Here is a 12,037-nt window from a genome sequence, read left to right on the forward strand (position 1 = left end):
TGATGTGCACGTATCATATTAATTAAAGAGCATGAAATATCTAGATGCGTTTTCAAGCATTTTAATATTTTATAATGATGTTAAACGTTACAAACTTAAATACCTATCAGGATCTTTTGAATTATAAGTCAAGTAATTTTCTTTTTAAAAATATAACAATTAAATACACTCTAAAATAAAATTCCAAAACCACAATTATATAATTTAAACTTATTTTGAAATTTGAATTGTAATTCTAAGTAATTATTGTTATCATTCATCCGAATTACTGCTTATACTAATAAATAATAGCAAACTTAATCTTAAAATCAATTAACGTTAGACTTTATTTTAAAAATAATAATAAATCAATCAAATAATAGCATAAATCTATTTAAATATATGTGATATATCATCAACAAGAGCTTAATACAGATTCAAATAAGGAAAAAGAATCCACTAGAATTATTTAAGAAAAGCAAATAAAAAAAGACCAAATAGAAAAGTGATTAGATATGGAAATTTCTTGCGAAAAAATCCAATTCAATATTATTATATTTAACCATCTCACCTTCCTTTTTCTCTCAGCCGGAGCCGCCGCTCTTTGCCTCTAATTTCTCTGCTTCACCGTCGATTTTCGCCTGCCTCCTCTTTTTCACTCACCATCTCCGCCGATCACCGGCCGCCGCCCCTTTGTCGCACCGGCAAGGAGAATCCAGGTCGATTTCTTTTGCAGGTTAGTTTAAATTTTGCCCTGTTTTTTCCCTCATAAACAGGTTAGGTTAATTGCGTTTCTTCAAATTTCTAATTTTGATCTAAATTTTGGCAGATTTAAACTATGACAAAGTCCTGTGTTGTTTCACAAGTGAACCAACGAAGCCACAACTTTGTTAACTTGCATGAATTCTTGAAAACAAAGAGAGGCATTGTGAAGTGCGCAAAGAAATCGTTGCGAACCAACAATTGGAATGATAACGTCAAGCATAATTCAGAAAAATTTGGTAAAGATTTTGCTATCGAAGAATATCATGGTTCAATTTGGACCGGTGATCATCTCTTTCGCAAAACAGGATCTAGCCTTATTTTCTTGGCCAGAAACAGAGCACCCACCAACCCGAATTCAAATCTTCCTACAGAGTTCATGGTCAAATCTTGTTTAATGGAATCATCTTCTTCACTCCAACATGAGAAGGAAGTGCTGAACAATCTAGGATCATTTACTAATCTAGTGCGTTGTTATGGAGATGAAATAACAATAACCAAATCAGGTGAAAAGGTTTATAATGTCTTATTCGAGTATTGTTATGGCTCTAGCTTGCGTGATCACATTCTCAAATTTGGGCCTAATGGGTTGCCGGAACATGAAGTTCGTCGGTATACAAGAGATATTGTATATGGAGTTTGTTACATGCATTGTAATGGTCGGTATATTCACGGTGACATAAAATCAAGAAATATTTTAATGTCACCCACTGGAGCCAAGTTAGCAAGTTTTGGATGGGCTAGGAAGCTCACTGCTGAGGTATTATGTGAGGAAGAAATTAGGGGTTCGGGACCGTACATATCTCCGGAGTTGGCTAGTGATGGTTATTTAGGTTGGCCTGCTGATATTTGGGCACTTGGATGCGTGGTATTGGAGATGTTGACAGGAAAGTCTCCTCGTAATAACGAAGAAGCGATACAAATTATAAATGATATATCGAAGGAAGGAAGAGATTTTATTAAGAAGTGTTTGATAACAAGTCCATATAAAAGAAGACCAAGTTGGTTGTTGATCAAGCATCCTTTTGTTTGTGTTTGAATTATTTGTTGAGTGAATGAATGAAGTCAAGAATATAGATATTTGTAACTTTTGTCAATCTGAAATTATATATATAATATTTTTGTTGTTTTTTTAGTAATATTTTATTTTATTTTAGTTTCAATGTTGCATAAACCACATCTCTTGTGTTCCTTTTCTTAAAAAAAAAAAAATGAAATGAAAAAGAAAAACTATAATACAATTTATTTACCATCTTGTGAAAGTCAAGTTCTAAAAACTAAAAAAAACAATTTTTAAATATCTTATCTTTAAAATTCGACTTTAACTTCAAGTGTTTTTTAAAAAAGAAAATGAAAATCACAATTAAATAATTGAGAACATAAATTTTAAAAACTAAAAACGAAATTATTACTCACCATTTAAAATATTAATTTAGTTTTTAAAGAAACTATTAGAAAAAAAGAGGCAACAAAACTATAAGAACTTAAATCTTAAGGAACATAAAAATCATTCAGAAGGAGCATTCAGTTATTTTGTACGAAAATATTTTCTCCGACTTAAATTGGATACTGAGATGTTAATGAGTTAAAAGACGTTATAATTTTAAATAAATGGTTAGAAATTTTCAAACCACATCTCTGTATATAACGTTAGAACATAATAATAATAATAATAATAATAATAATAATAATAATGATAATAATAACGATAATAATGAGACAGGTGGGTCATTGGAAACAAAGGTTAATGGAAAAAATTTATATTGCATCATAGTCCATATTACTTCCATATTAATATATCCTTAAAACAATATATTATTTTATTAAAGGATTTGTACTTTTGAAAACTTTTTCTCTGAAATATAAATTTTTTTAGGATTTTTCTAAATTTCTTAAAAAAAATCTTTTTGTAAAAGAATTTGTTAGGTCGATAGTAAATGGCATGGGTTAGGACAATGTGTAGAACTTGTGTTTTTGATTGGACAGAAAATTCCAATCGATGTTCATAAAAGAGGGAAAATTTTCAATATATTGCCTTTTCAAAACAACATCATTTGAGAATAATATGAGGTTCATAAAATTAATTAATATCTCATTTAATGACGTATTAAATTATGAATAAGAGTAGTATTATTAAATAGTATTAGAAATATTTTATGTGGAAAAGAAGTCGATGTATCATTTAAGGTAATTTGTTAGAAAAAGATTATAGCTTTTCCGGTTTTATATGTTGATGATAATCTACTCATTGAAAATGAAGTAAAATTCCTCGCTGACGTTAAGAGATGGCTGACATTACAATTCCAAATGAAGAATTTGGGAGATGCATAGTATGTTCTTCAAATCCAAATAGTTTGGAATCGCAAGAACAAAACACTAGCGTTATCTTAGGTATATTATATAGGCAAGATGTTGTATAGATATAAAACGCAAGATTCCAAGAGAGATATGTCACCTTTCAGCATGAAATTCATTTGTTTAAGGAATAATGCCCTAAGACATCTAAAAAAGTTGAGGTTATGAAACGAATTCCTTATGTATCATCAGTTGAAAATTTGATGTATGTCATATTGTATACACGCTTTGACATATGCTATGTAGTTGGAATAGTCAGTAGATATCAATTTAATCCTGGATATGATCATTGGACTACCGTTAAGAACATTCTCAAGTATCTTCGGAGAACGAGAGACTATATACTCGTGTATGGTGCTAAGAATTTGATCCTTACAGGATACATTGATTTTGATTTTCAGACTGATGTGGATTCAAGGAAATCATCTTCGGGTTCAGTATTCACTCTGAATGGAGGAGCTATAGTATGGAGGAGTATCAAGCAAAATTGTATTGATAACTTCACCATGGAAGTGGAGTATGTAGCTGCATGTGAGGCAACCAAAGAGGCAGTATGACTTAGAAAGTTCTTGACCAATTTGGAATTGGTTCCAAATATGCACCTGCCGATCACCCTCTATTGTGATAATAGTGGAACAATTGCAAATTCCAAAGAACCAAGAAGCCATAAGCGTGAAAAACATATCGAGCACAGTCACATGTTTGACACTTTTACTGATGCATAGTTCACATTTTGGTTCAACAGCGTCGGTTCAATAAGCCTCCCATTTCAGGGGTAAGACTGGGTAGATAGGGAACACTAGGTGCAAGACGGAATTCACTCTTATCCGCCTTTGGGGATAGTAGAGAGGTTGTTCCCTTAGGTGTTGACTTCGGGTCTTGAACAAGGAGCCTCACCTTCTCATTGGTCCGAGAGGGACTCAATTTGGTGATTGGATCATAAACCAATTATTCATTAGAGGATCAGTGCCACTTAAAGAGTAAGATGTAATCTTCGGGATAAAATAGCTTTTGAACCAGCCGTTATTACGAACAACCTGTGAAGGGTTGACTTACTGATTATGGTTATATCGAGTGGACAGAAATATATTTACAGTGAGAAAAGTACAACTATAAAACTTTTGTGGAATGATTTGATAGTTAATGAATGTTGGTTAATTGGGTTAAAAAGTTTAGCCAGTCAATCTTGGATCATTGGAGCCCATAATCTGTAGGTCTTTAAAGTCCTTCTACTAGCTCATATCAGACTAAACCTTAGAACAGTGTGAACGAGTTCGAAGTTTTTGATTTCAATTTTTAGAGTAAAGTGTTAAATATATCCGATATATTTAACCTAATGTTTAATTATTAATTAAACATACAGAGAATGAAAAAGATATTTAAATAAGATTTGAATATCATAATTTTCTAAATATGGATTCAAAATCAGTCAATCAAGATTGATCGAGATTAGTGTGATTTTAAATTAATCGTTTAACTTAAAATTAATTGTTTAAATTAAATTTTAAATTAAAGAGGTCAAAATTGGATTGAAAGTCAAAATTGTTGACTAGGTCAAAATGCTGACTATAGACATTGAGAGTAAAAAAGACAAAAGGTTGACTATAGACTTTGAGACTCAAACTTTGACCATTTGACCAAGTTAGTGGAAAAATCCAAGATTGATTGAGTGGAAATCTACTATGAACATTTCTTTCACCCACTTACTATGAACTACTTCCCCCATTCACCTTCATACTAACCCATGCAAACACTTTTCAAATGGAGCAGTCGCGGTAAAAGTGATACGAAGCCGAGCATGGATCTCACAGTGTGAACTCTTGGGGACGTGAGAGCTAAAAAAAGATATATTGTATATATTATTAATCTCCCAATGAAGTGTTCTAAGTGTTTAGGTTTCCTTCTACTTAGGTAAATTCCGGCTAATTTAAACAACCTAAGTCTATGTGGTTAATCCAAGTATAACGTTTATATTTGAATTTTAACCTATGATGTCTAGGTGAAAAACCAGTTTTAAAACCTCACACCACTCATGCAAACTCATAAAACAAGTTAACAACGCTCAATTATTCGGCCATAATCCCTAGGTAGGAGGTGTTCTGTAGACCGTTAACTTAAATACCTCCAACCTTAGATATGATTATATACTGGTTGAGTTTTTAACCATATTTTATAAGATAATGACCTATTTTAACTATTAAAATACGTTGTTAACCTAAATGAGCATGCGGTTTATCTTTGTTATGGATTTTAATGTCTAATTCAATTTTATAACAACTTATAAAATAATAGACATGCTTTCCATCTATAACATTTATCAAAGGCATTCAAACTTTAATATAACACTTGTAATAAACTTTAGAAATCCTAATCATGCATACTATATATTATAACTAACTTATAACATATGATTGTGCATGACATGCATGGTGGGATTTAAATCTATATGGCATACTATATAAACATACATGTTTAATTTAAATATAACATATATCACATGCATAAAATATTTAAACAACACCAATATGGTTCAACTTTGGCATCAGCAAGCGATAAGAACTAAATATTACAAAAAAAACGTAAAACACTGATTCAATATAAATCTAGTGACCTGAACCGGACCCGGACCGCTCGACCGACTCTCAAAAGCTCCAAAAGAGGCTAAATCGGACCTAATCGGGCCGAACTAGTCAACAGGCCACCGAATCGGTCAAACCAATTTCTTCCCATGAACCAGCTCTGTCACATGCGTCTTTCTGGGCTGGGATGAACAACATCATGATGCTTTATCCATCAGTGCAACGCCTCGAGATCCAAGACAAATAGTGTCGTGATGCTTTTTGAACAGCGTTGCGATGCTGCGAGGGCAATAATTCCAGTCCAGATTTCTGCTACGGAGCTTGCTTGCTTCAATCTTCAATTAAAACCTAATTTCATCTCTATTGACTCTAATAAAATTAAAAACTCTAAAGCACACATATAAACTCATCAAATCAGAGTCAATTACAAATTAAACTTCATAATCAAAGAGAAATCTAATGCTAAATTTGAATTTCAACCATAGCCAACCAAACATGCATTCTTAGAAATTCACCCATCAAATTCAAATTAATGTTAAAGTGCTTAAATCATGCTCTGATACTAATTGATAGATAAGTCATGTAAAATGCGGCAGCAATCAGAATTAATAAGCGTTTTTATTACACTTAATTTGAGTTTAAAAGCATGCATTGAAATTAATTTCAAAGGAGAGGGTTTCAAGAACACAATACCTTTGTTGAAACTCGACAATTCCAGCTTTTTTCCACGAATTGAATATCCACATTGATAGAGGACAACCAAAATGATCTTCTTTACTATCCTCTAACTTGGATTGAGAAATGAAATTTTTAAATAAACTCAATTAGGTGAAGGTGAAGAGAAGGGTTTCAGAGAAAAAAAGCAGAAATCTGGAAATCACCTTGCATGAACCTCTCCAATTTCAGAATTTGGAGTATTTATCAATCCAATTCATGCAGGCATTCTCTTAATCAACAACTTGACACCTCAAGCTACATGATTTAGTGGGCTTAGGTGTTAAGAAATGGATTAATCCACCTTAATTAGCTTGAAAATGTTGGAGAAATCCATTATGAATTAAAAATCAAATTTAATTTTCTTTTTCATTTCAAATTTCATTAATTTTCACCAAAAAATAAAATAGTTTAAAAAAAAAAACCAAATCTGAATTTGAATTTTAAAAAATGAAAAAGTTTTATTTAAATAATTATAATTTAATATCAAATATTAAATTAATTAAACACCTAATTGATACATGAGTCCTATTTATGTAATCCAATATTTAAATCAATATTTAAATATTATAATCTATTCGATTACGTTTATTTTATTAAATAAAACGTTTAATTATATCAAATATAATTATTCAAACCCTAAATTGAATTTGAACACTTCAAATTAAAAACCCTAATTTTGATTTTGAACATTTCAAATCCATTGAATTCACTAATCCAAGATTTAATTTTACGAGTTAGTAAAAGGACCTTATGAACCTACATATCATGAGCTCCAACGATTTGAGATTAATTGGCTAAATTCTTGAGACCAAATTTGATCAATATTCGTTAACTACCGAGACACACCACTATAGCTCAATAGTTACACTCTCCTCACCGTAAATATATTACTGTCCACTTTAATCATAATCAGTAAGTCGATCCTTCACAGGTCGTTCGTATTTACAATTAGGTCATAATTGCTGTTTTACCCCTATAAATACATCTTTCTCCTTAAGCTCCAACTGAGCCTCTATTGAACAATTTGGTTTATAGTCCAACTAATAAACTATATCCCTCTAGACCATAAAAGGGCAGGGCCCCTTTGTTTAAAATCAGGAATCAGTGCTTAAGAAAACAACCTATCTACTAACTCTAAGAAAGGTAGGAGTGAGTTTCATCTTGCAGGACTATGTCTCCAGCTATCTATTTGGTCTTATCCCCAAAATGGGAGGCTTATTGAGCAGTGCTGTCAGACTACTCTCACATATGCAGATCAAAGGATAATCCCAAATAAACAAAAGTTCATATTTGTCTATTCTCTAGACATCAAATAGATATTTATCTATTTGGTCTTATCCCCAAAATGGGATGGCAGGAATAAGCCCATGAAGTCTATTCTCCAGACATCAAATAACTCAACTTCTAAGATAACACTTAATGACATCTCATTTCTTCCAAAAATATTACCGGTGTATTGGCAATTGTCTTATCTCATTACATATTCCCTGGCATCTTTGAAAAATGTTGGTCAATAATACCCATTTTGCAGTACCTTAGTTGTTGTATATTGACCCTCAAAATGCCCACTGAATGGTGACTCATGGAATTGATATAAGATGTGTTGATATCCAGTCTCGGGTGCACGTTGTCTGAAAATATGGTCTGAGCCTCACTTGTAAAGGTGAGGCTCGTCCCAATAATAAAATTTACATTCATGTACCATTTTCTTCTTTTATTGCGAAGTGTATTCTTCTGGGAATTGCTTGCATACCAGATAATTGCCAATATTAGTGTTACAGGGTAAAATTTCATCAATCTTCAATATTGCCTCATCAGGGAAACAAGTGTTGACCTCTGGTTGTAGTTGATCGCATTCGGCTTTCTCAAGTTGTGATAGGTGGTCTACTACCTTGCTCTAATCCTTTTCGATCAACAATTTCTGTATCGAACTCTTGCAACAGTAGCACCCATCTAGTCAACTACAACTTTGCATCCTTTTTGGTCATTAGATACTTGATTACCGAGTGATCTGTATAGATAATAACTTTTGATCCCAACAAATAAGGTCTAAATTTCTCAACTATAAACACTATTGAAAGTAACTCCTTCTCGATTGTTGTATAGTTCATCTGTGCACTATCAAAAGTTTTGCTTGCATATGCGATCAGCTGAAGAATTCTGTCTTTCACTACGCTAGGGTTGTCCCCATCGCATAGCCACTTTCATCGCACATCAATTCAAATGGACTTGACCAATCAGATACGATCAGAATATGTGTTGTGACTAGCACTTGCTTTAGTGTCTCAAATGCTCTCAAACAATCATGGCCGAATTCAAAAGCTCTATTAACTTCCAAAAACATGTTCAAAATAAAGGATGCCTGTGAAGGGTCTGCACTGGAAGCGGATTGTCCAAAATTTCCCAAATTTTATAGAATGAAAAATTTTACAATAAACAGAACAAAATTTATGCATTTGACAAAAAAATACAACATGCTTTTAATAAAAAATAGAGAAGAAATAAATATTCCTTAACTATCGAGACACACTATATAGCTCGATAATTGCACTCTCCTCACTTAGATATATTTCTTTCTATTTTAATCAAAATCAGTAAGTCGATCATTCACAGTTTGTTCATATTTACAACTAGGTCAAAATTACCATGTTACCCTTGTAAATACATCTTGCTCCTTAAGCTCCCACTAAACCTATATTGAACAATTTGGTTTATAGTCCAACTAATAAACCATATCCCTCTTGGCCATAAGAGGGTGGGGTCCCTTTGTTCAAAACCAAGAATCAGTGCTTAAAATAACAACCTATATGCTAGCTCTAAGATGAGTAGGAGTGAGTTCTATCTTACAAGACTATGTCACCAACTATCTATCTGGTCTTATCCCTAAAATGGGAGGTTTATTGAGCAGTGTTGTTGGACTACTTTCACTTATGCAAATCAAAGGATAATCTCGAATAAACAAAAGTTCATAATTAGCACAGGATTAAGATCGAGTTACCCTAGGTCATCGAATTTGAAATAGTCAGATTTAACAGTAAACGATCGTTATAAGGAAAAGTGACTATTTCGAGGTCCGGTCTTATGCAAACATGCTTTACATAGAATGCCTCCACTCACATATCTCTACATGAATGATTTTGGGATCACGTCATTTGTATCAGTTTACAAAGTTGCATCCAATAGTGTTACTAGGATGAGGTACCCAATCCCATCCATATACTTATAGACCATTTTGACTATATATTAAACTTTGATCCACTTTTTTGTCTCCACATAAAGTTAAAGTATTCATATTATAGCCATAGATTTGTTTTATGGATTTTTATAATAGAATGTAATATCAATAACATTTTATTGAATGATTATTGATAAAAAAAAAATTATGTTTCTAATATTTACGAACTGCGAGTTTTAGGACATTCTCAACAATCTCCCACTTAGACTAATACTCTTGTGAGTTAGAAATATATTCAAATATATATGTTTACAATGTTGAGAAAATAGAGAGAAAATACAATAAACTAGGGCATCTATATATGCTTGCAATTTTCCCACTTGCCCTAGATTATGAAACTTGTAGTCCTAGTCTGACCAGGTGGCCCTCGAACATTTTAGCCAAGAGAGCCTTCGTAAATGGATCAACAAGATTATCTTCTGAGGCTATCTTCGTGACTATCACATCTCCTTGGCGTACTATCTCTTTGATGAGATGGTACTTTCTTTCAATGTGTTTTCCGCATTTATGGCTTCTCGGTTCCTTTGAATTAGCAACTGTTCCACTATTATTGCAATACAGGGTGATAGGCAGATGCATATTTGGAACACTTCCAAATCTGTCAGGAACTTGTATAGCCACACTACTTCTTTAGCTGCTACATATGCAGCTACATATTCAACTTCCATCGTGAAGTCATCAATACAACTCTGTTTGATGCTTCTTCATACTATAGTTCCTCTGTTAAAAGTAAAAACTAATCTTGAAGTAAATTTCCTAGAATCTACATCAGTCTAAAAATCAGAATCAGCGTATCCAGTAAGGATCAAATCCTTAGGCCCATACACAAGGATATAGTCCCTTGTTCTCTATAGATACTTGAGGATATTCTTAACAGCAGTCCAATGATTGTGTCCAGGGTTAGATTGGAACCTGCTAACAATTTCAACTGCAAACATATGTCAGGACGTGTACACAACATAACGTACATCAAACTCCCAACTACTGATGCATATGGAATTCTTTTCATTTCCTCAACTTTTTGAGGCTTCTTAGGACACTGCTCCTTTGAAAAATGAATTCCATGTCTAAAAGGTAACATACCCTTTTTGGAATTTTGCATATTATACTTTGACAACATTTTGTCCATATAAGGTGCTTTAGATAATGCCAACGTTTTGTCTTGCGATTCCGAACAATTTGGATCCCAAGAACGTACTAAGCATCTCCCAAATCTTTCATTTAGAATTTTGATGCAAGCCATCGCTTCACGTCAGTAAGGAAAATTGTCTCTTTCCCAATGAGTAAGATATCATCAACATAAAGAACCAAGAAAGCTACAGTTATGTTAACTATCTTCTTGTAAACACAAGGTTCATCAACATTCTATTCAAATCCATAAGATTTGATTGCAGTGTCAAATCTTATATTCCAGGATCTAGATGCTTGTTTTAATCCATAGATGGATCTTTTAAGCTTGCAAACTTTTTGTTCTTGACCCTGTTCAATGAACCTTTTTGGTTGAGACATGTATATACTTTCATCAAGATGGCCATTCAAAGAAGCTTTCTTGACATTCATCTGCCATATTTCTTAATCATAATATGTGGAAATGGACAAATGTATTCTTATAGATTTTATCATGGTAATAGGAGGGAAGGTTTCTTCATAGTCTACCCCCTCTCTTTGGGTAAACCCCTCTAGTTGATCTACAAGTTCTCAGACAAAATTGAAGTACATTGACTCCATTTCTAGGTCCATGGCTTTTATCCATTATTCCCTATCAACATCGTCCATTTCCTATTTAAAGGTCAATGGATGCTCTAGGCCATCATCAGGTATGATGATTTGAGTTTCTATTAAACCCATGTAGCATTCAAGCTGATGAACAACCCTTCCACTACGTTGAGGCATTACCAACTCTTGATGGAGCAACAATTGTTGTTGATGGACTAGCTTGATCAACAACTTTTGTTGATTTATCTGTATTTTCTTTGGTTATTTCACTCAATACTAGTTTACTGCAAGGTTGATGATTCCTAATATGATCTTCTTTTAATAATGTAGTATTTTTCGATACAAATACTTTATCTTCTTGATGATCATAAAACAATCCACCTTTTGTTTCTTTAAGGTTTCCTACAAATAGGCATAATTTTGAACGTCGTTCCAACTTCTTATGGTTTTTCACCAACATGTTTGTCAGGAATCCCCAGATTCTTAAGTGACATAAACTACCTTTACGTCCCCTCCATAACTCATATGATGTTTCTGAAACAATTGTTTAGGGAGCCATGTTCAAAATGAATACAATAGTCTATACTACATACCCTAAAAGGATTGAGGTAACTGAGCATAGCTCATCATTGAACGAACCATGTCCAACAAGGTTCGATTTCTTCTTTCTGCAACACCATTTTTTTGTGGTGTT

The 12,037-nt window shown here is 32.9% G+C and overlaps 1 protein-coding gene across 1 annotated transcript; it reads left to right on the forward strand.

The window, feature by feature from the left end:
- The first annotated feature begins 549 nt into the window (after window positions 1–549).
- Window positions 550–1,805, forward strand: LOC120071934 (mitogen-activated protein kinase kinase kinase 17-like). The gene is made up of 2 exons (XM_039024372.1): window positions 550–715; window positions 809–1,805. Exon 2 carries the CDS (start codon window positions 818–820, stop codon window positions 1,778–1,780), a length of 963 nt encoding a protein of 320 aa, XP_038880300.1. The 5' UTR covers window positions 550–715; window positions 809–817; the 3' UTR covers window positions 1,781–1,805.
- The last annotated feature ends 10,232 nt before the right edge of the window (window positions 1,806–12,037 follow it).

Source organism: Benincasa hispida, chromosome 2 (assembly GCF_009727055.1).
Source record: "Benincasa hispida cultivar B227 chromosome 2, ASM972705v1, whole genome shotgun sequence".
In the NCBI taxonomy this organism is placed as follows: domain Eukaryota; kingdom Viridiplantae; phylum Streptophyta; class Magnoliopsida; order Cucurbitales; family Cucurbitaceae; genus Benincasa; species Benincasa hispida.